General features: G+C 41.9%; 2 protein-coding genes and 1 non-coding gene across 7 annotated transcripts in view; 1 reads left to right on the top strand and 2 right to left on the bottom strand.

The window, feature by feature from the left end:
- The window catches only part of mbnl3 (muscleblind-like splicing regulator 3), a 28,113-nt gene extending 8,222 nt beyond the window's left edge, over positions 1-19,891 (bottom strand). For 3 of the 4 annotated variants that reach the window (XM_068714977.1, XM_068714980.1, XM_068714981.1), the window contains exons 1-6: positions 19,607-19,891; positions 12,819-13,802; positions 6,805-6,969; positions 5,953-6,156; positions 5,620-5,859; positions 4,607-4,760 (exon numbers count right to left, since the gene is read on the bottom strand). In XM_068714977.1, coding sequence (XP_068571078.1) covers positions 4,607-4,760; positions 5,620-5,859; positions 5,953-6,156; positions 6,805-6,969; positions 12,819-12,992 — 937 coding nt within the window. In that variant the 5' untranslated portion in view covers positions 12,993-13,802; positions 19,607-19,891. Of the gene's footprint in view, positions 1-4,606; positions 4,761-5,619; positions 5,860-5,952; positions 6,157-6,804; positions 6,970-12,818; positions 13,803-13,900; positions 14,305-19,606 lie in introns of those variants that run through there. The other variant, XM_068714978.1, reaches the window with a different exon arrangement.
- An 896-nt stretch (positions 19,892-20,787) lies between these two features.
- On the bottom strand, positions 20,788-23,686 carry hs6st2 (heparan sulfate 6-O-sulfotransferase 2). 2 transcript variants are annotated; one of them, XM_068714975.1, is made up of 2 exons: positions 22,768-23,686; positions 20,788-22,253 (listed from the first exon to the last, which is right to left on the bottom strand). In XM_068714975.1, exons 1-2 carry the CDS (start codon positions 23,349-23,351, stop codon positions 21,422-21,424), a joined length of 1,416 nt encoding a protein of 471 aa, XP_068571076.1. In that variant the 5' UTR covers positions 23,352-23,686; the 3' UTR covers positions 20,788-21,421. The 2 variants fall into 2 exon arrangements, with proteins under 2 accessions (XP_068571076.1, XP_068571077.1); XM_068714976.1 differs by having other exon boundaries at positions 20,788-22,250.
- Positions 23,687-23,915: 229 nt separating this feature from the next.
- Positions 23,916-23,988, top strand: trnaf-gaa (transfer RNA phenylalanine (anticodon GAA)). The gene has a single exon. It is a non-coding gene; the product is annotated as a tRNA-Phe (tRNA).
- Positions 23,989-25,738: the final 1,750 nt, after the last annotated feature.

Here is a 25,738-nt window from a genome sequence, read left to right as displayed (position 1 = left end):
GATATATTGTATTCAAATGGACAGAGCATGTGTATGGAGGGAGCAAATGATCCATAAAACAGAAAAAAACACCTTTTAAATAATGTCGCTTTAATGTGACAGTTTATCTTTTCTTTAGAAAGACTGGATTGTCATAAAATCTGCGACCTGTGTGTTCCAATACCCACACTACCATACTATTTATAATGCGAGAAAAAGATTTAGTATGCCTCAATACATAGTATCTCAAATGCAGTATGCCAAAAACACCAGGACACCTGCATCTGGTCAAATTTTGCGGTACGCAAGAATGCTTTTCTGGCTATTCTGACCCGCAATCCCCTGCCCAGTAGATATACGAGCAAGAGGTTTAAAGTTCAAGGTGGAATGTTATGACAAAGTAGCATTGCTGCGCTCCATTTACCTCAGAAATCAGAAGTCGGAGCACGGAATGACGTCACACCCGAATTGCTCACGTTCCAGTACAAGTCCCACAACTTAAAAGGGTTTGCTCCAGGTAGGTTAGCTATTATTAGCAATACCAGTTAATAACAACACATTACGTCTGTATTTTGTGCATACAAACACTGTAGCAACATGTCCACAGAAGTTGGACAGTGCTGTATGTATGACTGATTTAATGGGACACAAATAGGACAGACATGATAATATACAGCATATTGATACAGATTTTTTACTGTTGATATGCGGAGAAGCCAAAATTTCCGACTAGAAAATTAGAAAATGTACAACTTCCCAGTTCAGATGGAACGCAGCTGTCACACCTGTATGTCAAGCTGGGTTTTTGTCCTGTCTCCACGTTTGTTTTGTGACTTCCTGTTTTATTTTGGAAATTAACTCTCCTCTCGTTTCAGGTTCCTTGCCCTTCCTCATGTGTCACCAGTCTGATTGTCTTCCCTGATTCCTGATTGTGTCCACCTGTTCCCCCACTTCCCTCATGTGTACTTATAGTCTGCGTCTCCCCTTGTCCTGTGCCAGTGTGTCATGTCCTTTCGTCTTGCACACCCGCCCTACGCTCAGGTAGTCCAAGTCCAAGTCATAGTTTTGTCTGTCCTTGGTTGGCCTTGTGCCGTTTATTGCTTCACAGCCCTTAGAATTATTTCAGAGCCTTTTTGTTAGTGACTGATTATTTTCTTGTTTCCTCGGTAAGAGAGATTTTGGTTTTTGCATTTTGCCTTTTTGACTATTCAGCTCTTCGAGTTAAATCAGAGCATTTTACTTGTAGTTTAATACCTTCCTCGAGAAGAGATTTTTGGTTTGGCTTTTGCCGTTTTGACTTTACAGCTCTTGAGTTAAATCAGAGCATTTTTAGTTCTACTTTGTTATTTTCTTCTTTCCACGCTAAGAGAGGTTTTTGTTGGCTTCCCGTATTTAATATTGCCCAGCTCTATTAGTTTAGCCAGAGCATTTCCCCATTCTTCCCTCTTCGGAGGAGTTTTTTGTTTCCAGGGATTTCCCTGTGTATTTTTGTTGGAAATAAAAGATTGTCAGCTGAACCTCTACTCTGCGTCCGAGTCCTCCTCAAGAGCTCCCTTCGTGACAGCAGCAGTTGACCCATTTGAATGCATTCTGCAATCAGCAGTACGTGCTTTGTAAAGGCAGATGCAGTATTAAACGTAAAAACTATGTGATGGCAGCATCTATATCTTTAAAGCTCCAGGTGTTTTCACCCAGTTGGACCTCTTCTCAGGACTGTGTGGGAGAATACAAACGCATTTAATGGACATCTCACTCGTGGTTTTGTTGTCGTGATGGGGCGGGTCAACATACACTGTAATCATTGCTAATAGTACACAGAGTTTGGTTACTTCCACCTGACCAGAGATCTTAACACCTGTGTGGGTGTGCAAAGCCTTTAAAAAGAGCTTTTCTTATAAATTGTGCAGGTTGTGTGCATTGAACAGTTAGGGAGGGTTAAATAAAATGATGCTCTTGGTTCCATTATGGAAAATATAGGACGTTGTGTTTTTGGAGCTAGACTTAAACAAGGCCCTAAAAGTCAGGATATTTCAACCTCTGCTGCTTCATTTTTATCTATGTCTTGTGAGTCCACAAACATAATGGAAGTGCAACGCTAAATCACAGGAGGGCAGCTTTAAGCTGTAGAGTTCCTAACTGGGCCAAATGAAACAAAAAATAAGAACGCTGGACTACAATTGCAGCAGTTACTTTACCCACCAGCCTCAAAACACGACCTGGTAACTTCATTTCATTGTTATTTATAACAGAACTCCTAAGTTTCTACTTTTACTGGCAGGGACAATATATCACTGTCATAATATCAGCATGCAGCTGTGGTAAATGTGATGTGGATGGAGAACACAAAGACACAAAGACACACACACACACACGATTGCCATGATTACCATCTACAAGATTTGTGACTGCGATTAAGGTCAGCATTACAAAAGCTGACACTTTTTCTATGTGTGTGTTTTGATATCTATATATATATATATATATATATATATGTATATGTATATATATATATATATGTATATGTATATATATATATATATGTATATGTATATATATATATATATATATATATGTATATGTATATATATATATATGTATGTATATATATATATATATGTATGTATATATATATATATATACATATGTATATATACATATATATATGTGTATATATATATATATATACATATATATATATATATATATATATATATATATATATATATATATATATATATATATAACCATACTACTGAAATATTAGTATATATATATATATATATATATATATATATATATTTGAATCACTGTTAACACAATAGCATAATTCATCTAGATGATCACAGATGAGAAGCCTGGCTCACTGGCCTGGGTTCTATTTATGTTCACAAATGTACTGATAGACTTCAATAAACATGTAAAATGACAAAATTGGTAAAAAAAAAAATAAAGAAAAGAAAAAGCTGCTGCATCGGCATTCTTCACATTTTGATTAAACTACAATTGGTTCTGATGTTTTCAGTATCAGATTTGTGAATATTTTCGTCATACCGTCACAATGAAAACTGAGAACCACTGCTCCACGCTCAGCTCAACTAAGACCAGTTTAGCTTATTTTCTGGGAGGTTTAAGGGAGCTGGTGCATGCCGGGTCTGAGCAGGGATAACCTACAGGGAGTCCCCTCACCACAGCGTCTGGGCACTGGGGTTTTCATAAGCCTCACAAGAGATGCATCCACACATGTACACATACCAGGCATGGCTCGCAAAGAGAAATTAATGAATCACTTGCTTACACAAAGCATGACTCGTTAAACAAATAGGACACCAATGTGATTACAGACGAAACCCACAGACATGATGCAATGAAGAAGACAATGGGGTGAAAGCTCCAAGATGAATGTCTTTATGTTCTTCAGCAGCTAATCCGATTCATCAATCAATTAATCAATCAATCATTCAATAAGGGCTCCTGTCCACTAACACATACAGCATGGTTATTGATCTCCAGCTATGATACAGATGACCTACCAATGTCACATTATGTATAGACACATAGAGATGGATGAGAGCAGACGAGAAGGACAGCAGAAAACAAGGGCAACAAAAAGGTGTTGCCGGCACCAGCAGGTCGAGGCAAGTCAACAGGTTCGGGTTAGTGCAGGCAACACGGGCGACATCGAGGCCGTTACAGTTAGTGCACATGTGTGACGACACGCAAGGACACGCCAGACATTGACGCTTTGATCGGCATTTGTATCTTGTAGAAGTGGTATATCAAATCAGCAAGAAATGAAGATAAAACCATAATTCAGGCATGTGGCATATCAATAATCCTCACATTTAAGGAGGCTAGAACCAGCAAATATTAGTTTTTTTTTGCTTGATTAATGAGTTAAAACGAATAAGCTGTTTTAGAAATGGCTGGCTATGGATTTTCTGTCAATCAACTAATTAATTACTTATTACTAACAGTTTCAGCTGTAATTTCTTCCAATAAACCCATCATTCAAAACTAAATTAAATCCTTTAAATCAAGTCTCTCCTGATTGCTTAGTAACAACCAGACATTCAATTTAATGCAAAAAGACATGAAAACCAACACAATGTAAAAATCATATCATGGGACCTTAAATATGTTGAAAGTAGTAGGACAGGTGTTGGCTATCACAGCAACTTTGCTTTTTAAAGAGAAGAACCTCCAGAAACCTGCAATGCATGCACCCACCAATCCATACACAGACAGTCCAACATAATGGCTCAACTCTGATGAGTTTATTGTCTGTTTTTTGGACTGATTACTGTAATGTAACTTTGGCTTCAACAACTGTCATCACACATCAAGCCAGACTGAAGCAAAATGCAAGTAACACAACAGAAAGTGTACAGAAGAGGAGCGTGGCGTGATAGAAGGAGTAACGATATGTTACAACTTTATTGCCAGTTCACACAGTAGAGAAGCCACAGCATGCAACTGGGGAAACTACACCTGCAAAATAACTGTATATCTGTTTCCCACAATTACGCCTAATGGTCTCACATAAAAGCCCTTACCTTCATGACTCCAGTTTACCTCCTACATGTACGGTAGCTGTACGGCCTGTGTTCCAGCGTGTGTGGAGACTCACCAGTGGAGATGAAGGCTGGCTGCTGGAGCTGCATGTTAGCCAGCGCTTGCTGGTAGTGGAACATGCTGGGGTTGAAGACGGCGGTGGCAGCTCCGTTGCTCTTCTCTAGGATCGGCCTCTTTGGTGGCAGCTGCATGGCCCCTGGAGGCAGAACCTGAAAGGGGAAGAAAAGTCACCTATTATCTGGTGTTATCTCTGAGTGAATATACACTGGGTGCTCTACAGGCACAACATCCAGTTGACGTGGATGTTTCTGTTTACCGCCACAAGAGGACACTGCAGTATCGCAGATTATCTGAAGTGATGTAGGACAGCCCAGAGGTCAGGCCAAGAGCGAAATGGGATTGTTATGATTTCATTCACCAATGGGGCCGGAGCTGAAACATCAAACTACAGCGGAAGATAACCAAAATACATTTTTAGTCACACACAATAGGCTGTGATGTCAAGCTGCCATTTAAAAAATCTATTTGTTTTTTGTTATACTACCTGATAATCCTGATTCATTTAACATTAACTCAGTAAATAGCAACAGCCACACAAACTAAATGAATGCCATAGTATATAAACCCTTGATAAGTTTCTGATTCCTTTCATCCTATTTTGAATCTTGTTTCCAATACTGCTTTTTTAGTTTTTTTAGCATCAGCACTGCAGATTGACCTGATTATGTTACAGCTGCTCTCAATGCTAACTTTAGCCCTTGTAGCTGAGTGTACGGGCTCAGACACATGCACAGTAGCAGACATTCATGAAAAAACATAATCCCTGGACTACATTATCAAATTTCAAGCTGGCTGAGGGATACTGTGATACCCTGATCCTTCACTGCATCAGTAAACAATATCCAAGTAAAGAACAAGAAAATCTTCTGCTGTTTCATTGCTGTATTAAGAAGAAATGGTGAATGTCACTTCTCAGAAGGTCATTATGTGTGCTCAGCTTATCATAGAATAGCATGTTATGTTTATTTTTGGCTTAAAGAACAAAGAGTTATCAGTATTTGGACTCACCAAGCCTGCGGACCCTGTGTTGTGACTTGCTTGGTGCTGTGCAGCCTTGATCCTGGCCTGCAGGTGAGCTGGCGGATGGAAGTACTTGCACTTGTCTCGGCTGCAGCGGCCTTTAATGTAGTCCATGCAGACGATGACAGAGTTCTCGCTGCAGTCCACCATGCCGGCCTCCAGAGGGTGAGCGTAGCGGCAGTCACTCTCGCCCCGCGTGCAATTACCGCGCTGGAATTCTCGACAAACCTGGGAGGGTCAGCGGGAGCACTGATCAACATTTACCTTTCATCATACTGTGGACAAACATAGAAACACAACAACTGCGCGCATGCTGCATACCTCCAGCTTGTCTGTGCGCACATGTTTTTGTGCGGAGGTGCCGTTGCCCATGGCTGCCAGGCCGGTTGGACTCCCAGGGACCAGCAGGGGAGTACTGGGCAGCAGCTCAGGCATCAAGCCCATGCCTGGGCCCATGTGGCTCAGATATGGACTGAACGCCATACTGGGGCATGTCGCCAGGGAGGGCGACACTGGGAATGTTGTCTGAGGGAGGGAGAGAAGGGCAAAGACGAGAGCGACAAAACAAGTTATGGCAGAGCTTCAGGAGAAGATTTGGTGGTAACATAACCAGTACTGTGGTTTTTTTACATAAATGAGAACCACGCAGTTACCCATTGCTATGCCACTACTACTTTAAACATTTAATTACCTGTGCATCAATAACATATACAATATTCTGCATGTCACTTTTGAATCAGCAAGTTTTACATTTCCTTTCAAAAGGTTGAATAAGACAGAGCTACCTTCACTGTAGCTGAACATAACTTCACCCCATCATTATCTAGTGTATGCAAAATATAACAAAATCTTAAATAAATCAAACAACCAAATGGTTTATATCTGGCAGAGAATTCTGTATAGTTCTCACTCTAAATGGACATGAAGGCATATTTTATATTTGAATAATAAACAGAAGAAGGCTCATATTTATTCCTTATACTATCTTTATTGGAGGACAGAAGTTTGAAGAAATGAACTGCACTAGCAGAAAGTCAAAATAACTGCCAATCTGTTGCCGTCTAAAACATCACTCACAGCACACGGAGAGCAGTTAGTATTTCAATAAATAAGCCACATTTTCAAACATATTGCATTAATTGTAAAGACGTAGTTTTAGCGTGAGCTGCTCACAATCGGCTGCATATGTGTTCCGGGCAGCATGAACTGCATCTGTTGAGCCAACATGGCTGCCGTGGCCTTCTGCTGGATCAGGTTGTTCCTCCCGTTAATCTCCAGCTGGGTTTTCAGGTGTGGCGGTGGGTGCAGGTATTTACAGTTCTCACGGGTGCAGCGCCCCTGAGGAGAAGAGAGGAGGGAGGAAAGATGAGTGTGAGAGAGCAGGCAGCCGGGGTGACACTGAGAATAATGTGACACTAAATCAATAAGGGGTGTGCCTCGACATGGAAAGCTCACCTTTTTGCTGCAACTGATCTGACTATAGCAGAGCACTCGTCCGTATAATAAAGTACAATTTGTTGAACTAACCATAAAGAATCAAGCGTGTTTACGGAGCAGAACTACGTACGGTAAATTCTGGTGAAATAAAGCACTAATGAAGTCCCAGAAGACTGCATATTGGATAATTCATGAGAAATGTGCAACCACTTACATCATTAAAAAATATGCCACGCTGGAACAGTTTGAGCAAAACAGAAAAGTAGAAAACTGAACTGCATGTCATTCATTTCTTGTTTTTACAAGCAAATTACTTAAAGCCATTGAGCCAGTCAAACTGTACTTTGTGAAATGACAGCTGGAGTTTTTGAGCCAGCTTCTAATTTTTCCACGGAGGCACAACAGATGTCAGATAAACCTAACTGACAAGAAATAAAGCTGGAGGGTGAAAACACATGTTCCACTCTCACCGTCCTGTACCACAAATTCTGAATCTGTATCTCTGCCCGGTACTTATCAGTCATTAAATAAACTACGATATATATGACTGACAGCAGCACATGCACTTATGTTCAGAGAAGAGCTAAAATGTTATTAGAAAACAGAGACCAGTAAGCTTGTTTTATTCTAATAACAATGTTTTGTTTTACTTATATTTGTACGGAAACTATAATACTGTCAGTGGTGGTGGATGTTTTCAGATCCTTTACTTGAGTAAGAGTAGAAACATCACAAAGTAATGAAACGGATAAGCAATGTAAGTAGAAGTCCTGCATTAAAACTTATCCAAACATTCTTAGCATAATGTACTTAAAAGTATCAAAAAATCAAAAGTATTCCATGCACATCATATTATTAGATTAGATTAGATTATTGGTTTCTTCTTGACCTTTACTACTCTTTATTCACTATTACTAACCTTCAGAACAGGGCTGGCTAACATGAGGTTAAAACGCAAGAAAAGGTTTTTATTAAGTGTTTCTATATTGGAACAGTGAGCCCCAATACAAATAAATAGATATGAAAAAATAAACATGCTAATCTAATGAACACAGAGAACTACAGCACTACTATTGTATTCATGACAATTCGTGAACAAATTAAGCATGTTGGCTGTGCAGCCATAGTCGGCTGTTGGGCTTATGTGCATAGTCAAAGCATTTCTATTTGTCTTGTATGCAAAGCTTCATTCATCACATCCAGGCTTAAACAACGAAGGCAGAAAGTTTGTGTGACTGCAACAAAAGTCTTACACGCGTTTCAGCAAAGCAGCAGATTCACTAAATAATGAATGTAAATAAAACAGCAAGGAATGTGTACAAAAACATTCCCAGAGGTCACATAACTCAGCAATATACTGGGTTATAAATTAAACTGAATATTGGATCAAAGTTGAACGATGTACAACTGCAGTTGTAGTTCCTCTGACGAATGATTCATCTATTATTCTTGTGATCAGTGCAATGTGTCGTAAAGTCTGGATGCAAAACAAGCGTTTCAACAACCTAATACTAGGTTGCTATAATTCTGTATTTAGTCAGCTGAGGCTTCTTCTGATTCAGCAGCCACAAACCTTTTTGATCAGAAGTATCTTTTTATGCTAATTTTTCCACTTGCCAATTTTGGCTTCTTGTCAAATCCTAAATCAGATTCTAAACCACTTATCTAAAAGCAATTCATTTTGTGCTAAAACGTCATTAAGGCAGTGTCCTTGCTCCCTGTCGGAGTCAGTGGGGAAGGTGAAGATGGTGCTGCAGGAACACTGCAGGTCAACACAAAAACTGCAGTCTCCATTAAACCCCTGGGCCGACAGCAGCTGTCTGGCCCTGCAGATGAGCCGTTAACCCGCTAAACTACCTCCACTGAGCGTCAGCCACACGCTTTGTCGTCAAACCACACCCACAGCAAACAGCTCACATTACAGGAGGGTGAGCGTGCCGCACAACTGGCAACGGAGACTAAAAAAAAACTCTGAAGACAAACTGACGTCATGGTGCAGAGACTCTGACGGTGATGGATGATGTCGCGCTGAGATGAGGACACATAAAAAAAAGGGTTTCAGTTGCAGGAGAGCTATATAGGACAAACTGTGATGTCTCTTATACCAGCATCCCGGAGGGATTCACACGACCTCACGCAGTAGACAAAAAGCATACAAGCAAAACATGTAGCCGCTTGAAAAGTGGTCAGAATGGTACACAAGGCTTACAAAAACACTCTCGCCTACACTGGAGATGCATGCGAGCAAGCTTTGCGTCAGCGAGCTGTGTGTTTAGGGATGAGTCTGTAATGAGCAGTGAGTCCCATGGGCCCAGCAAGCCTGCTCAAACTCTGAATTGAAAGTACCTATTAATGAGCATAATGACGCACTTTATGCACCGTGTCCTGCAAAAAAAACAAAAGTTGAACCAAAAAAACATTGATACGGAAACAAAACATTTATAAAAGGTACAAAATCTGTGTTGGAGAAAGAGGCCAATGAGACGTGGTGTTGAGGAGAGTATTGGGTCAGGAATCTCCCTTTGGTTGCCATAGCAACACACTACGCAACACAGAGAAAGTCCCCGTTAGTACAGTAGTGATGAGAGAAGAGAGAGGTGAGACATTGATTAAATCTCATGATGAAGGAATCGATCTAAACTGTGCCCATATTGATATGGGTCAAGCTCGATCTTCAGTTAAATGAGTTTGGGTTTATCCTCATAAGTGACAACGATTTAGAGCAGAAACAAGTAGTCGATTAGTCGATCGACAGAAAATATGTTTGGAAACAGTTTTGTTAATTGACGAATTGTTTGACTCTACAGATGGCGCCGTCGGTCTGTCCTACACTTTGTTACAGACTGTAATCTCAACAACTATCGGATGGATTGAGATGAAATTTGGTACAGACATCCATGGTACTCAGCCGATGAATCATAATAGGTTTTGGTGATCTCCTGAACTTTCACAGAGCTGCTAGCAACTCTTAGTCTTGTTCATCAAAAAAATGCCTAAACTATGCTGAATCCAGCCTCTCAAAAGTGAAGATTTCCTTCTTATATGATAGAGATGGAGCATTTTGGGGTTTAGGATTGTTGTTTGGACAAAAGCAGCACTTTAAAGAAATTCTGTCATGTTATACAAAACACTTAATCGATTAATCGACAAAGTGTTCAGCAGATTAATTGAAGATGAAAATAATTGTTAGCTGCAGCCCTACTATGTCATCCCAAAGGTGACACTGCTGTTGAATCTGCTGTGAGTTGGGCAGATGTGATGTCCACACTAATCATTTGAGATGACAGCAGCACTCCAGTTAACAAGGTAAAAAGAACTAGCCCCCCCCCCCCCCCCCCCCCCCCCCCCGCAGCAGGTTCATACCAACGAGAAGGAGCTAATGGACGAGCAACGAGGAATGACAGCGGTCGGCTCGGACCGGCCGGGGATGCCAGATATGGGAGGGACAGTGAGGAGGGAGGCCATTAGCAGATAAATCCATAAAATTAACAAAGAAGGGAGGGTTGGGCGAAGAGCAGGAGGAAGGAGTGATGCTGTAGAGCGTCTCGAGCGAGGTGTGCTTCTTTGTTTTTTCCAGTTAGATGACCAAAAACAACGGCTGTCAGATGAGAATAATCCTGACCAACAATGGGGGTAGAAAGACTGCTGTAAAGAGGTGGCTGTTGACATACTGTGCTGGCACTAAAACCCCGCTGCAGCTCCTGATAAAGAAAGCCGCTTTGACCTTCAACTGTCACCAACTTCAGTTCTTTCTCTAACAACATGACCCCGGGGCTTCAAACAATTGAAAGTGGCCTTTAATGCTTGTTCATTGCCTTTGGTACAAAGCAGCTCGCCTCTTTCTCCCATCAATGCAACCAGTACAGAGCCAGGCTGTTGCTCTGTGCTAAAAACAGCCGTGCCACTCAGGAAGATCAAACTATCCAATGGGTACGCTCTCCTGTGCTGTTGCTAGGCCCCCCTCTCTGATTCTCTCCCTCTCTCTCCCTCTCCATCTCCCTCCTGCTCTGGAGGACATAACACAGAAAAATGGCTGAATAATAAATTCTAACTCAATAAACGAGGAGACAGCAGCTGCACTCAGACAGAGAGCCCCTTGTCTGGGTCTCACTTTTTCTCTGCAAGAAAGCCCGTCGAGCAAAACACAAACGCCGATACAGCAACAGACTATTCTCTATTTTAACGCAATCGGCCACTGATGGTCGGAGCTCTTGTAAAACGCAGTAAAGCATAATCACTTTTCAGACTGTTAGTTTTTCCACTGCGTACGAGTGGAGCTAGTGTTGTGGTTCTGCAGCTGAAGTGATGTTGAAGCAGCACGATCCACAAGCTCACATCACTGATGGACAGACAGACGGCCGGCAAAGTGGCTTCGCCAGAACTTTCCATCACGCCTGAGCAACATGGACACATTAAATATCTTCATAACCAGAAGACTTTCCTCCATTGTTATACGTATCTATATGTCTATATGAGAATAAAACGTTGCCTGGTTTAAATTAGGCAATTTGACGTTTATACCATGGTCCTCAATTCTGATTGGCTGTAGGGTGTGGATTAACTTTTAATAACCAGACATGACAACCGGACGTCTATGATGCAGGTGTTTGATGGGTATCAAACTGTAGGTAAAGATAGCAACAACAGGGCTTAACTGAAGAGCTCCAAGCTCGGGTTATTTGTGTAACCAAGAGTGAGAACAACGGAAATATAATTTTAAATGTGTTCCATATTTGTGAGTCTGGACAGTAGGGCAATTACATCCATTACCATCACAACTACAACTTGTTGGGTGTATATAAAACATAAATGCGTCCACCATCAGAGACTTTTCAATACCATCTATACTGCGGTAACTATCCCTTTAATATAACTATTTGTATTACATCATTGCAGACAATGTTGCAATGAGCAAGACTGCTTTATGGCAGTAAACCCCTCTCGTTTGTCTCTCAATAATATGCTATTTAATAAAGAAAAAAGACCTTTAAAGAAAAAATAGGTGTCTTGATTTGTCAGGTGTCACAGTATAAGCCAAAAGCAGTCACATGTAGATATTTCATCATACGTTTTCAATGAACTATATATTGATATGCAGTATATAGCTATCTCAAAATAAGATAGCTATACTGTGATGAAAGATTTGATCCACATCGACCTTTTCATCACTTTGGGCGATGACAGGCCAAAAGGTTTTTTTTTTTAGATGCCATTCTCAAGATATTTTTAAAAGAGATCATTCTGCGAGATACTTTTTTAATCGTTAACAAACTTGTTCACCATAATTCACGATATTAAAAACCCCATGATCAGGAGGATATATAGATGAGAGAAGAGATAGTCTGACAAAATAGCTTTGAAAAAAATCGATGTGGGGGTAAAAAGGGGGGGGGATCAACTGACCAACTGACATATTTGTAAGGTTTCCAGGAAATGTTTGAGCTGAGTGGTGAGCCACCCGCATCCTGACGCATCTCTAGTAACAATTTATGTAGTAGGTGACACCCTAAGCGATAGTCACGCTTATTTGATATATATATACAGTGAAGGATGGCCACCTCATCTGAAAAAAAGACCTCTGCTATAAAACAAAACAGAAAGGTTTGTGTGCATTTATGTGTATCCATGTGTGTATGTGTGTGTGTTGTGTGTTAATATTACGCAGTGCCAAAAGGCATCAACTACCTTAATACAGCTCACAATGCATGTGTCTAAACAAGCAAGATGTGCGATGTCTGTTGCGTTGTTACCTTGAGTGAGTCAAAGCAGGCGATGACTCGGCCATTCTCCACATGGCAGCTGCGGGAGGGGTGAGCAAACTTGCACTCGGCATCACACCGCGAGCAGGTGCCTCTCTGAAACTCACGACACACTTCCAGGGTCAGCCATTTGGTGTCCCGTCCCATGGTCATGCTGACAGCCATCGGAGTCGCTCACAAACGCCGAGCAGCGGTGAGGGCAGATGGACGGAAAACTGTGTGATGGGAGCAAGGGTGACGAATAGTGACCCAAGAAAAATCCCCAGCAAAACAAAAGCAAAGTTCTGTTTTTCCTCAGTGCAAATAGGCAGCGAGTCCTTCTGGTTGGTGTATTTTAGGGAATGTTTGTTAGTTCTTCCTGGGAAAAGTGGCAGCTGAAGTTTGAGATAGAAGGGGCAGACTGTGAGCAGAGGCCAGCTCTGTCTCCAAGAAAGAAAAAAAAAAAAAGGAAAAACAGGAGCTAGTCTGAGGACATCACTCTGGCATGTGACACCGAGCGTCTGTGCCTTCACCTGAATCGACTGACGCCCACCGTAAGTCACTGTTACGTTCACGTCAACATGGCCGGGGCTGGAGCAGTCACGGTAGTTATGTTTGAACGGCCTGAAAAACAAAAGAGCAGAAACAAAAGCAGAACCTTTTAGGGATGGTGTCCTTGCAGTGATGAGACGAGGTGGCGGCTCAGCTCAGGCTATGTGGGGACTGCAGCTCAGCAACGTGGGATGGATGACTCTGTGGCTGTCAGGATAAAATATAGCCTCCATTCAAGGCCAAACACACACTGAGCCACGTCCTGCTCTCATCCAGCAGCTTAACAGCAGCAGACGACCCCTCGCAGTAGGCACTTTGGAGTTCCACTTCCTTCTCTTATTTCAGTCTCTTTCTCATCCCTCCTTCGCCACTGTCGATTCTTCTGTTGTCATCCTCCTCACTTGTCTCTCTTCTGCATGTCCTTGCTTGTCGTCTCGCTGTGGACTGTAGAATAAAAAAATAAAAAAAGAACATTAATTTAAAGCACTGACAAAAAATAAGAAAGCAGCCTGTTGAGGAGAAAAATGTCGTGAAGCTACAACCTTGTGTGGAGCTGGTTTAAACGGAGGGTGGAGAGGACCACGAGGCAGGAGCGTGGAAGGGATAGAGCCAAAGAGAATAAAGCGAGGACAAACAAATAGCGGAACAGAGCATACGGGAGGGAGGGAGGGAGGCAGCAATGAACAGGAAAGGGCAAGCTATGTCTTGATTAAGTGATACAAGAGAGAGAGGGAGAGAGAGGGGATGGAGGGAGATTGCAGGCAGGACAGAGACGTCACTTCAACTCCCCTGAGCTCCACGGAGCAGAAAGTAATTGACTAACTTGGAGTGAATCATGCTACAATATACTGTAAAAAGCGGTGTCCTTGAAGTCGCATAGGCGGGCACGTGTGTGGTCGACACTCATGATTCCCAGACAGTTATTAATGTGAAGGGGAAGAAGTAGAAAAAAGGAGAGACAGGGCAGAGAGAGAGAGAGAGGGAGGGAGGGGGGGTGTAGTTCTTCACAACTGCAGCTGCTGTGCTCAATGCAAGGCTCCAGCAAATCGGACAGACTTTTGCTGGCATGCAGAGCACATCACCGACCAATGACTGGGCAGTTTCCACAGCGGCTCCTCCCTCCTCAGAGCCCGTCCTTGTTCCTCCCAGGATTTTTTTCACAGTCATGGCTGAGCCACATGCTTATATTCATACTGTACAACAACTCTGACTCCAAGCAGCTTCTCACAGACGTTGAGGAGTAAGTCATGTCTTACTCAAACAGTGGACTATACTGCAGTGTGATGCAAGGAGAGGGGATGCATGCAGCCTTCTGTGCAGGGAGTAGAGCGACGTGTCCGGACACTAACTGAATACAGATAACAATCAGTGAGGGTGGCTCAATAAAGATACACTCAGACAAGAAACAACAAATTAGCTTCACAAGAGATTGCAAAGTCCAGCTGGTAAAAACTGAAGAGAAAAAGAAGGCTGTCCTGGATGAGACATGGTAGTACATTAAAGCACAAAGTGAATAAACAATAGGCGAGATGCAGGAGAGGAGGAGTACAAAAAGTAGGAGGAGGAGAGTGGGGCTGGAGCAGATATTATCAGTCCCTGCGTCTGATGGCGGCAGACACAGACGGAGGAACCGACGGGGGGGAGTGTGAGGGAACGAGAGTGTGTGTGTGTGTGTGTGCGCATGCAGATAGACAGCCCAGAAGGAGAACACCGCAGTGGAGTGGGAGAAGGAGGGATAAGGGGGAGGTGGGAACTGAATTGATACACCCACCTTCAAACACAAGAACAAAGACACATCCCCAGCCCAAAACAAAAAGAGAAGCAGGAATAAGAGATGAGCAGGTACGGCAACTGCTTTGCTTGCTTAACCATTATGCTTGTCTGGTCCTTCCTCCTCCTCCTCCCAGCCTACCTACAGATCGATAGAAACTTTTCTCAGGGGGACAAAACAAGCACTCCTCCTGCAGCGTTGCACGTCCTGCATTCAGGTCCACATCAGTGTCAAGCGCCCTTGCTTACGCACACCCTGACGACGCAGCTCAGCAACCCGCAACCCGCATCATCAAAATGCTCCTCAGCAACACCACTCTCTTCCTCGCCTCACTCTCGCCACACCAGACACCAAATGGCGCACAGTTGCCATTATGACAATTCTTGGAAAGATGCGCAGCCAACGCTGGATCTCCTCCAGGGCTGCTCTAGTTTATACGGCACCCTGCACCTTTGAGTATACACGGTAATGACCTTTCACTTGCCGATACAAACTGCTGTGACTCTGCTTTCCAGTAGATTCACCCTGAGGAAAATTTCACCGACTGTTTAACCAAGCCTTGCCTTGTTAGCTTTCCTTTTGGCCTCTGGCTGGGCCTTTACGTTTACTGGAAGACAATGAGGGCAGTTAAAAATAGAAAAGTCATGACATGGCATGATGTGCACGTTGCCCACTTTCTGGTTGTGTTTGTTACAGCATGATCATAAACAGACAAAATGACACGTGAACTTCATTAGTAAGCCAACAAATCTGACATTGAAGGTAAACAGTAAGTATGTTTAATCAGTTAGTTTCTCATAACTGGGTATAACCTTGACTGGGTGTCATGGCCAAAATCTTCTATCACCATATGAGTCATTTCGTATCTCGATATAGCATGTTTTCTGGTAATTCAATACATAAATTCAAATAGATTCAACATCTGGTATCCAACAAGTCGATGTTTCACAGTATACGAGTCACAAAGACTCATCCTCTGGGGACCATGAATGTTTGTGAAAAATATAATCACAGCAATTAATTAATTTAACAGTGAGATATTTCAGTCTGGATCAAAGTACAGATCAACCATTCAGAAAGCCTCACCACTAGCAAAGCATTCACCCCAACAACAGTTTGGATTGACTCCAATGTGTAAGTACATCGTGTGACTAGTCTGCACATTAGTCAATGAATACTTCACCTACAACAGCAGACTGGTACAACCACCAGATTAAATCCAACGGCACAACGTCTTCGTAAAAATGTTGAATTTATACAGAGGACTACGTCTTCAAAGATGCCACAAACTTGTAAGAAACCATCGATGGGAACAATAGAAACGATGATACAAACATTTTTGCCAAACATGTACAAAAACAACACTCACATGCATTGTCTGCTTTAAGCAAAATATGTCTCCTTGCATTTAATTTATGTTTGATGTTATAATCAGCAGTTATTTTTTAAAGAGATAGCACTCTTTGGAAATGCAGATCCTTCAGTTTGGAATGAAACCCAGATTGCCAAGCCGCAATATTGCACAACAGTACTCTACCTACCACAGCATGATAAAACACGAGGAAGCCAAAAGTTACACCAGCATAACAAACAGCCAAGAAGCCAATAATTAAGAGGCAGATGAAGCAAAGGGATACAAGTTAGAAGTACTCTTATAGCAAAACACGGCTCAAGAGCTCTGTTATTAAAGAGAGGATTGATGCTACATGCTTGAGGCAGGATTATTGTGCCGTGTCAACCCACACAGCTCAACTATCTCAGTGTTGTTCCTACGACACGGATGATTGGGTTATGGTTCAATAACAAACCACATATAAGAAAGGATGAAAATAGGCTTTACCGTAGCTATATGTCAATACACCATTTAATCTTATAATATACACAGTATGGTTGTTTTCATCCAGTGACAAATTCCCATAATAACATTTGAGAATCTGAAACCTGAAACAGTCATCCCCTTTTATTCTTCATGCTATTAAACTGTCTTATTTGTCTAAAATTAAAAAATTAAATTAAAACTCAACTTTATTCCCACATAGCTATAGGAGAACTTTAATAAAGTGTGTCCATTTTGAACAGAAATAATCCTGGCCCACTGAACCTGTCTGACCTTTACGATGCAGCACAAACAGTAATTTGCAGGGATGCGGCATGGCTAATAAATATAGAGCGCCCCAGCTGTGACAGCCATTATGCTGCTGCCGGTCCACCAGGTGTCTGCAGAGAGAAGAGGGGCTCCAGCAGTCAGCAGATGGGGGTCAACATGTAGGAGGAACAGGATGTGGGGGAAGTATTATGAGGACAGGGGGGGGGGTGGCTGCTGTTGACTCCGGCGCACTGCGTCCATCATCAAACACAGTGCACCAAAGGGCTACCGACAGTGTAACCTTCACCGGAGCTCTGACGTCTGCATTATGGCTGGTGTGCAGGCTGGGTGCCACCTCGACAGACAGACCTTATCTGCTCACACTAATCGATAGGCTGATATCGATAAAACTGTTTGGCACGCATTAAGTCAAAGGTAAGGTGACATATTAACAAATAAACAAATACAAAACCCATTTTATTTCTCCTCTTAGATATTTCCGTTTGCTAATTTCTTTTGCACAATCGTTGTATGGTCAGGGGGGGTTATGAAGTAAGTTTCTTGCCAGTGGCCGAAGGCAATTTCGGGGGTGTAGAAAATTAAGAGCATTCGATAAATATGACAAATGTGACTATAAAGTGTTATAGAGTAATACAGCAGGTTGACAGAGAGAAGAGAGGCATTACAAAACTAGAATAGAAAAGGCCATGTTTTCAGAAAGACACATTCATGTGTGCTACTGCTGAAAATATACAGATGAAAAATTTGAAATAGTTCAGATAATTAAAGATGAAGTGGCAGTACTGAAAATATCCAATTTGGATACATCAGCTAAAATGGAAGAGGTGAAAGACATTAAAATGAAGTGCGAGCGCAAAGTGAATTGAAAATTCAGCTGAACTTCAAGAACTGAAAGAAGTTGAAATGTCAGTGTTCGGAAATATAAGCTTGCTTTATTATTGCACTTGTGAATTATTGTTGTAAATTTCTCCAGATAAAGAGCATTTTGTTAATATGTAAAATGGAGTTTTAGGCATTCCCAAAAGCTTGGCGAGTCTCTTTTTTAGAGGCACAGGTAGTTGTGTGACGAATACTGTAGCTAAACACGACTCTGATCTCCAGCCATATGATTCTTGTTTAGTTCACCAAACAGTCAATTTTTTTTGGGAGCATCGACAAGGACAAGTACAAAACAGGATAACGTTAATGACAAGGTAATTGATTAAAAAGCACAAGGTGGAAGATCCATAAATCACAATGAGAGTGAAAGCTAGCAGCCGGGAAGGAGGGAGCAAAATAATTAGGTTAAGTATCAGTAATCCTTTCAGCTCATTAAAGCACCACAGTTCCCATTCAAGCAAACACACACGCCTACCCTATCGCACAGGACAACACAGCCGGCACAAAGCATGCAATACTTGCAGTTTAAGTTTCCTGTTGTACTTTTACTTCAGAAAAAAAGACTGCATATAAAGTGTTGTGAGCTGGGAGTTTCACACCCCTGTAGTGAGCTCATGAAAGTGAACCGTGTGGAAAAACTGTAGATATCAAAGTTAAACCAACAACGTGTCATCGGCATACTATTTCTGATTCGTTATTGTAAAAAAATTGAGCTTCCCAGGCAGTTAATGTGTGTCTGTGTGAGAAGGGAAATAAAAATAAAAAACAGGTTATGTGGGTAATGTGGCTGCATGCCCACATGTGTTTGCCAGTGTTTATATGAAGTAAAGAAGAACTAGCTAGACTGGTGCAGAGTCCACATACTGCAGGGTGCTGAACGTGTCTTAACTGGCTGTTTTATTAAATGAGCCAGGATGAAAAGCGTACAGTATATGTACTGTATAGGCATAAGTAGTGACAACACAGTATGTATGGTAGCATTAGTGTCTGACCCCTGAGGGCAAACAGTGACTCAACCTCCCTGCACCGCATGCATGCATGCATGCATGGAGGCTGGCTGCAGAATTCTGCAGACACACAGATAGATAACCAGGAAAATGAAACTGCAGGTGCTCTTCACTTCTGCCAACTGTAATGGAATATTACACATCAACTTGCACTTGGAACACTGGCACTGTAAGAGACATCCAATAAAATCCCTGCACATTGCATTCAACCAAACCCTTGTGTGCAGATCCCACACTCAAATATGATATCCACACAGCCGTCACTGCTCAGCAGACATACCCAAAGCATTTTACACGCAATATTATTTCGGTTGCGCCTTTGTCTAACACCGACATAACGCCTGTAATTAACAATAACAAAGGCGGCTTCCACGCAACAGGCAGAGTGGAGGAGGCATTTTAAACGACTGCAACGCGGCTTAAATATAAAACTAGGTAGCAGTATTATCGCTGCAAACTGCGCCAGACGTGCTCAGCCTCTTACCTGTGTAGAGTCCAGTCGGATTCAGATATCTTCTCCTGTATCAACGTCGGTTTCAATGGTTATTTTATGGTTATTTTCCCATAAAGACCGCGTTGTTAGTCTGGCTAAGAATGATACAAATCCATGCAAGTAAAAAAAAAAAAGAAAAAGCAACGTGTTTACCGCCGTGGAGTGAGAGAAAGAAAGAAGGGGGGTGCTGAAATGTTTTGCTGCAACTACATTTGCTCGGCTGCAACACTGACTGAACACAGAATAACAGATTTGGAAAAAATAAAAAATAAGAGGGAGGGGAAAAATGGTGAGGGTGGAGTTGGGAGAGACGGAGCGTGTTTGCTTTCGTTTTAGATAACGTGATTAGCATTGAGGAGAAATCAAAGTCACGACAGGTTATCACGGTAACACTTCGGCTGACCATAAACAAGTTGAACCACTATATGGTAGTCTGTGTGTCTAAGATTACGCTCATAAAAGGCGGATAGAAGATTTACCTGGTTACAAATGACTCATTATGTCGCCCTGTCATCCTGGTCAGATTAACGTTAGCCCCCAAAAAACACACCCATATCCCAACGGAATGTCATTTTAATTACTATTATTATAGCACTCAGGCTAATAATAAAGATCAGTTACTTCTTCTTTTTTTTTTGCACGTTAACGTCAAGTTAACGTGCAAAATGTGAATGTATAACGTCAGCCTGACGTCAAATTTAAACGGGTTTAAGGTTTTTCATAATCAGTTCAAATTTAAATATACTGTAACTTTGTTCATTTATTTCGGTATATAGAATTCACAACATGCACACTGTTCTCATCCCTCAAGCATCTCTGCCAATGCAACTGTACTGATAAAAAAAAGGTAATACGTCTTCTTAACAATCCTATATTTTAGTATATTGCTGAATAATTCTTCAAAATGTGTCCCAGCTGATCCCTCTATTAAATCCACTTAAGATGGTCTAAATCCAACCACATGTTAGAATATACTGTGGCATCAACTACCACCTCTGTATCTCCACCAAGGAAGTTTTGATTTCATTAAAACTATTTCAGCGCTCCCTACTGGTGTTCCAGAGGTTTGCAAGTGCAAAACAAAAGCGTGCAGCCTTTTTGTGCAAATGATCAGACAAAAGGACATCAGACACAGAAAGAAGATATTTAAGTATGACAAGAGAAGACAATAGTGCAGTGAATGTAAAAGCTTTTTTTATATAAAAAAAAAATTCAGACTTTAAACACATTCAGGATTTTACAAATTAGCAGTTAATGCTACACAATGAGGTATCTATGGAAATCCCACTCTCCTTTTCTGTTACTTATAAGACACAAAAACACAGGTACCCTTAAAAATGTATGCATTTCAGACAGGACAACATTTTGGCAAACATGGATTGTATATCACAAACAGTAGCATATTACTTATAGTTACAACAAGTATTAAATTGTTCTTTTTAACAAAGAAAATAAAATAAAACACCCCCTCATTCCACGCTACATCACATTAGTTCAGATGTGTTGTAAAGCCAGTAGAACAATCTAGAAGGCTTGTGTGATCACTGAAAGGTAAACGCATTGCAGTTACCTAAACAAGCCTCTCTTTATGTCAAAGAAATGTATTCATTAAGAATGTCAGTTGTGGAACAGAAATACAATCAGTATCAATAAATATGTGTGTGTCATTGGTTAACGGTGAGAGAGAAAAAAAAGACAATTTAGTGGAAGGCTTATACTAAAACAACTTTGATTAACTAACATTAACAGACAAGGCAGAACATGGCCCACTTAGTATTAAGACACCCTACTGCTTGTTCCAGTCCCTCACTTCCACTGCTCCACATTGTCCATGTAGTCCTCCATGGTGCCGTTCTCATCCAGATCCCACCAGTCCGGGAGTAGCACCTCAGACTCATCACCGTCTCCACCAGCCTTTCCCCTCCGCTGCTCCTCAGTTACTACGGAGTGGCTCAGAGGGCCACGGGGTGCATCAGTGGGCTTCAGCTGCCTCCCTTGCTTTGTAGCGAGCCTTCCGCGGAGCCGCCTCCTCTCCTGCTGCCGCCTCGCCCTGGCCTGCCTGCGCTCCTGCTGCCTCGCCACCTGGAAACGCTGCAGGAAGAGGTCACGAGCGTACTCGTACAGCTCCACGTCCCACCGGTTTAGCTGGAGGATTCTGTACTGGGTCTCATTGGGGACCTCGACGCCGGAGGCGCGCGTGCCGTTGAGCTGCGTGAATGGCGCGATGAACTCCAGGTTGAAGGTACGCTCGAACAGATACTGGGTCTTACGCTGGTACTCTGTCAGCCCAAAAAAGGCCATCCCGCGCAGGTTGCGTTTGGCGCTCTCCAGAAGCAGCGCCCAGCGCTCGTCCTCGCTCATGGTGGAGACGTTGTAGCAGCCCACCAGGCTGAGGTCCGCCAGCATGCGGGTTTGCCGGTTGTTGGCCAGGTTGTAGGGGCAGTCCATGAACTCCTGCAGGGAGCAACCGGACCAGTCGTCTCCCGAGTAACAGCTTGGCAGCTCAGACAGTGTTGGTGAACGTCCATCGCACACATGTAAGGAGGCCCTCCATGTAGCACCACGTTGCACGTGACGCCACTCGCTCAGGTAGCGTGATACCGGGTCTCTTAAGATGGTTATATAATAATAGTTCCTACTGGAGAGAAAAAGACAACATTAGTTCTGTAATAAGCCAACTTAAAAAGCCTTGATGTCACTACAAGTAATACGAAATAGTGCTGTAACTAATATTTTTATGTTTATTATTAATTCATCTGTAGATTTATTTAGTCTACTATTCCAAGTAAGCATTTGATGGACCGATGTTAATGTTTGGAGAATAGATTGGTTGGATTAGTTTGGCATGAAGCTCCTGCAACGGTTTGGTTAGTGTGTACTAAAAGTATTTGTGAATTAGGTTAAAAGAAAGTTTAGGCACTAAATATTTGTTATGAAGATTTATTCAAAAGTACATCTTCTGTGAACAGTTTTTTTAGAACCAGGTTTTCACCACCTGCATGCAAGGTGTCACATTCACACTCTTCACTCTATGAAGGTGAACAGCTACCTCAATTGTGCACATTAACAGAAGTGTTCCATACATTTTAGATCACTTTCTTATCTGAGAGAACACCCTTAAATTCCCATCATAAGTACCCTCCTACACCAACCTGGGCAGGTCCACGGGAGCCTCTCGGGAGTCCATGCGTGACGGGACGCAGCTGGTCAGCTCGGTCCAGTCCGCATGAAGCCCGCAGCTCCAGCCGGTGGAGAACCGGGAGAACAGCCAGGTCTCCTTTTTACCAGGCCGGTAACAGGTACATTTCTTCTGACCTGCATGGCACTCGCAGGGCCTCTCCAGCTGAATATTACGCACCAGGTGTCGACCAAACGTTGTGCCACCCGTTTTCTGAATGTGCAGAAAGACGATAACATCGTCTCCTTTGATGTTAAAGTCCACGACACGATTTAAATCGGCTTTGGTGAAATTGAAGCGAGGGACGAAGCGGACCAGAGCGCCATCTTCTGCGATATACGGATCCTTTTGGAGCCCGTCCTGGATTGTGTTGCCGCTGCTCCGGGAACCAGTTGCACTGCCGTCCTTAAACCACGTCCCCAGCTGGTGGAGCATCTGGCACTCAGACTTGCTCGGGCAAACATACTGGATCATAATGACGCCAAAGAGCAACACCATGAGCAGGACGATCAGGAGCCGGTGGTGGCTGCTGCTGCCGCCGCTGGACTTGTCATCCATCTTCCCGGGGCGGACTAAAAACCATCACTCAGGCAGTCCGAGCCCCTGCCTCGGCTGGGGAACCTCGGGTGATCGTGTTTTATGGTCGCCTAATGAAGCGAAAACAATAACAATGCAGATGCTAGCCAGCTAACAGCAGCTAGCTCGACTGAGTCTAAGAAACGCTCAATAGCTCATTGTAATGTTCGCTGTACTATATGAAGCAAGGCGTTCATGTCCCATTATAATAATAAATCAGTTCGTCCCAGTACCATTAGGTTAGTTCTATTTAAACGATCATCTTTCTTGCAGCAGTGACGTTTAATCCGTGCCTGCCTCGGCCACCGATTCTTGACCTTTCTTCCCAGCAGCCTCTGCGCTTAAAAGTGGGCGTCAATGTGACGTCATCGTATGGCACGTACCAGCAATCCGGAGCAACGGAGGTACAAAAAGTTAAACCCAACAAACCGGTTACAGCTTTTTTACGCTTTAAGGGTTGTGTAGCCTTTAATTAAGGACCAATCAGGTACATTGTTCGTGGTTGTGTGTCTTCTTATACTACGTGCGTTCAATGTATGTTCTATCGCCGAAATAGCTCAGTTGGGAGAGCGTTAGACTGAAGATCTAAAGGTCCCTGGTTCGATCCCGGGTTTCGGCATTTTGTGGTCGTCTTATTTTGTAAACCAATCATATAGCATAGTCAGTCTTTTGCAAACAAATACCTTTGTAAACATAAAGGTCCCATTTTATACACCGTACGTTATTGTTATTATAATGTAATCTATTCAATTAATTTACCGTTTATTAACTGTCAATTCAATCCACTTTCTCCTTAATTCTCAACTGATGTTGATGTAAGCTATTTGTGTATCGGCCTTGTTTCTAGAATGGCAGCCTGCCCTGTATAGCAAATGTTTGTGAGCGTCACAGACATCATGTTCATTCAATTCTGTGGTCATTCAATCTGGCACTATATGGGATTTTTGTGAGCAGGGTTCTGCATCAGAGACAGATATAAATCTCTTACCAGTTATCGCTGGTTACCATGTTACTTTGTAACCTTTAAATAAGACTTTTAAAACCCTGCACTAATTTAAAAAAAGTAAAATAATATATAGTTTACATATATTAAGTTTCTATAATGACAGACGATATGTGCCAGTATATTATTAGGCTATATTTATGGACTTTGTGGTAAAAGTCAATCGTAATTGCTGTTTACAAATCAAACATGTTTTGAGCTTCTCTCATTTGCATCGTGTGTTCTCTCCTCACTCCGTGGTTTTGAATGTTCTGCATTGGCGTCATGAAAACTGAAGGTATCTCCACATAATTTAAGATGATTTTCAGGAAAATGTGCATTACAGCTTCACTGATCAGCTTTGGATGGGGGGACAGTAGGCTGGTCTTTTCCACAGTGAAGAATTTCACTCCCAGCTCCACCCACCCACATTCCTGTCTACCAAACAGTGGCATCCAGTCTGGACCCCCCTCTGGGGAATTAAAAAGACTTACTTAAAATGCATGGTGGACCTGAGTTCTCTCAACTAATCTCTGTGTCTGTAATGAAACCAGCGTGACTTTAGGATTCAGGATCAGGAAAAGGTTGCTCTTTTAATAACTGGTTAGCTATATGTTGTAAAGATTTAAAAAAAACAAAAATGTGTATCCTGTTTTGTTTTTTTTAAAGTAAGGTTCCTGTGTTGGGTTTCTACAGACATTCTACAAAATGAGCCCACAATGACCCCAAAGTTCTGTCGAATCTGATAGATTCTATCCAGCTGATAAAAAGAGGCCTGTTGGTAAAAACAGATGTCAGATCGACGTCACTACGTCACTGCTGAAACTTCTAGCATCAAAGATCGTTAGTGTAAAAGATGTTTTCTCTGCTCAATAATAAAACGACCTCTCAGATCCGTATTTTAAATAGTGTGAATAGAGTGAATAGAAAGAGGAGTAAAAGAGTTTGTTGGTCTGTTGTCAGTTGTCAGATGTAAGCCATCTGAAACACTTCTAGACAGGTTTAAGACATTATAGACCATTGCCAGATATTTTTGTTTAAATGTACAATTTAATAAATGTTTACTTCTTTTTAACTTCTATTGTCACAAAGCTTTTTTGATCAAACATATAATTGTTGCTATTTTCTTATGGGAGTGGCTTGTATGTTAACTTAACTATATATTACTTATGAGACTGTATGTGTATTATGCTAATACAATTAGCATTGTATATATTGTGCATTTTTACATTTAATATTTTTTACTCGGTTATATTTATTGTATATACAGTATATTGTGATTTTTTTTTTATTTAATATGTTTTACTCTGTTATTTTTATCGTATATATTGTGGATTTTTTATATTTTATGTTTTACTCTGTTATTTTTATTGTATATATTGTGCAT

This window comes from Cebidichthys violaceus, unplaced genomic scaffold, assembly GCF_023349555.1.
Source record: "Cebidichthys violaceus isolate CVI_PGR_0920_01 unplaced genomic scaffold, fCebVio1.0.p SCAF_2, whole genome shotgun sequence".
In the NCBI taxonomy this organism is placed as follows: domain Eukaryota; kingdom Metazoa; phylum Chordata; class Actinopteri; order Perciformes; family Stichaeidae; genus Cebidichthys; species Cebidichthys violaceus.
This window is presented reverse-complemented; position numbering and strand designations above follow the sequence as displayed.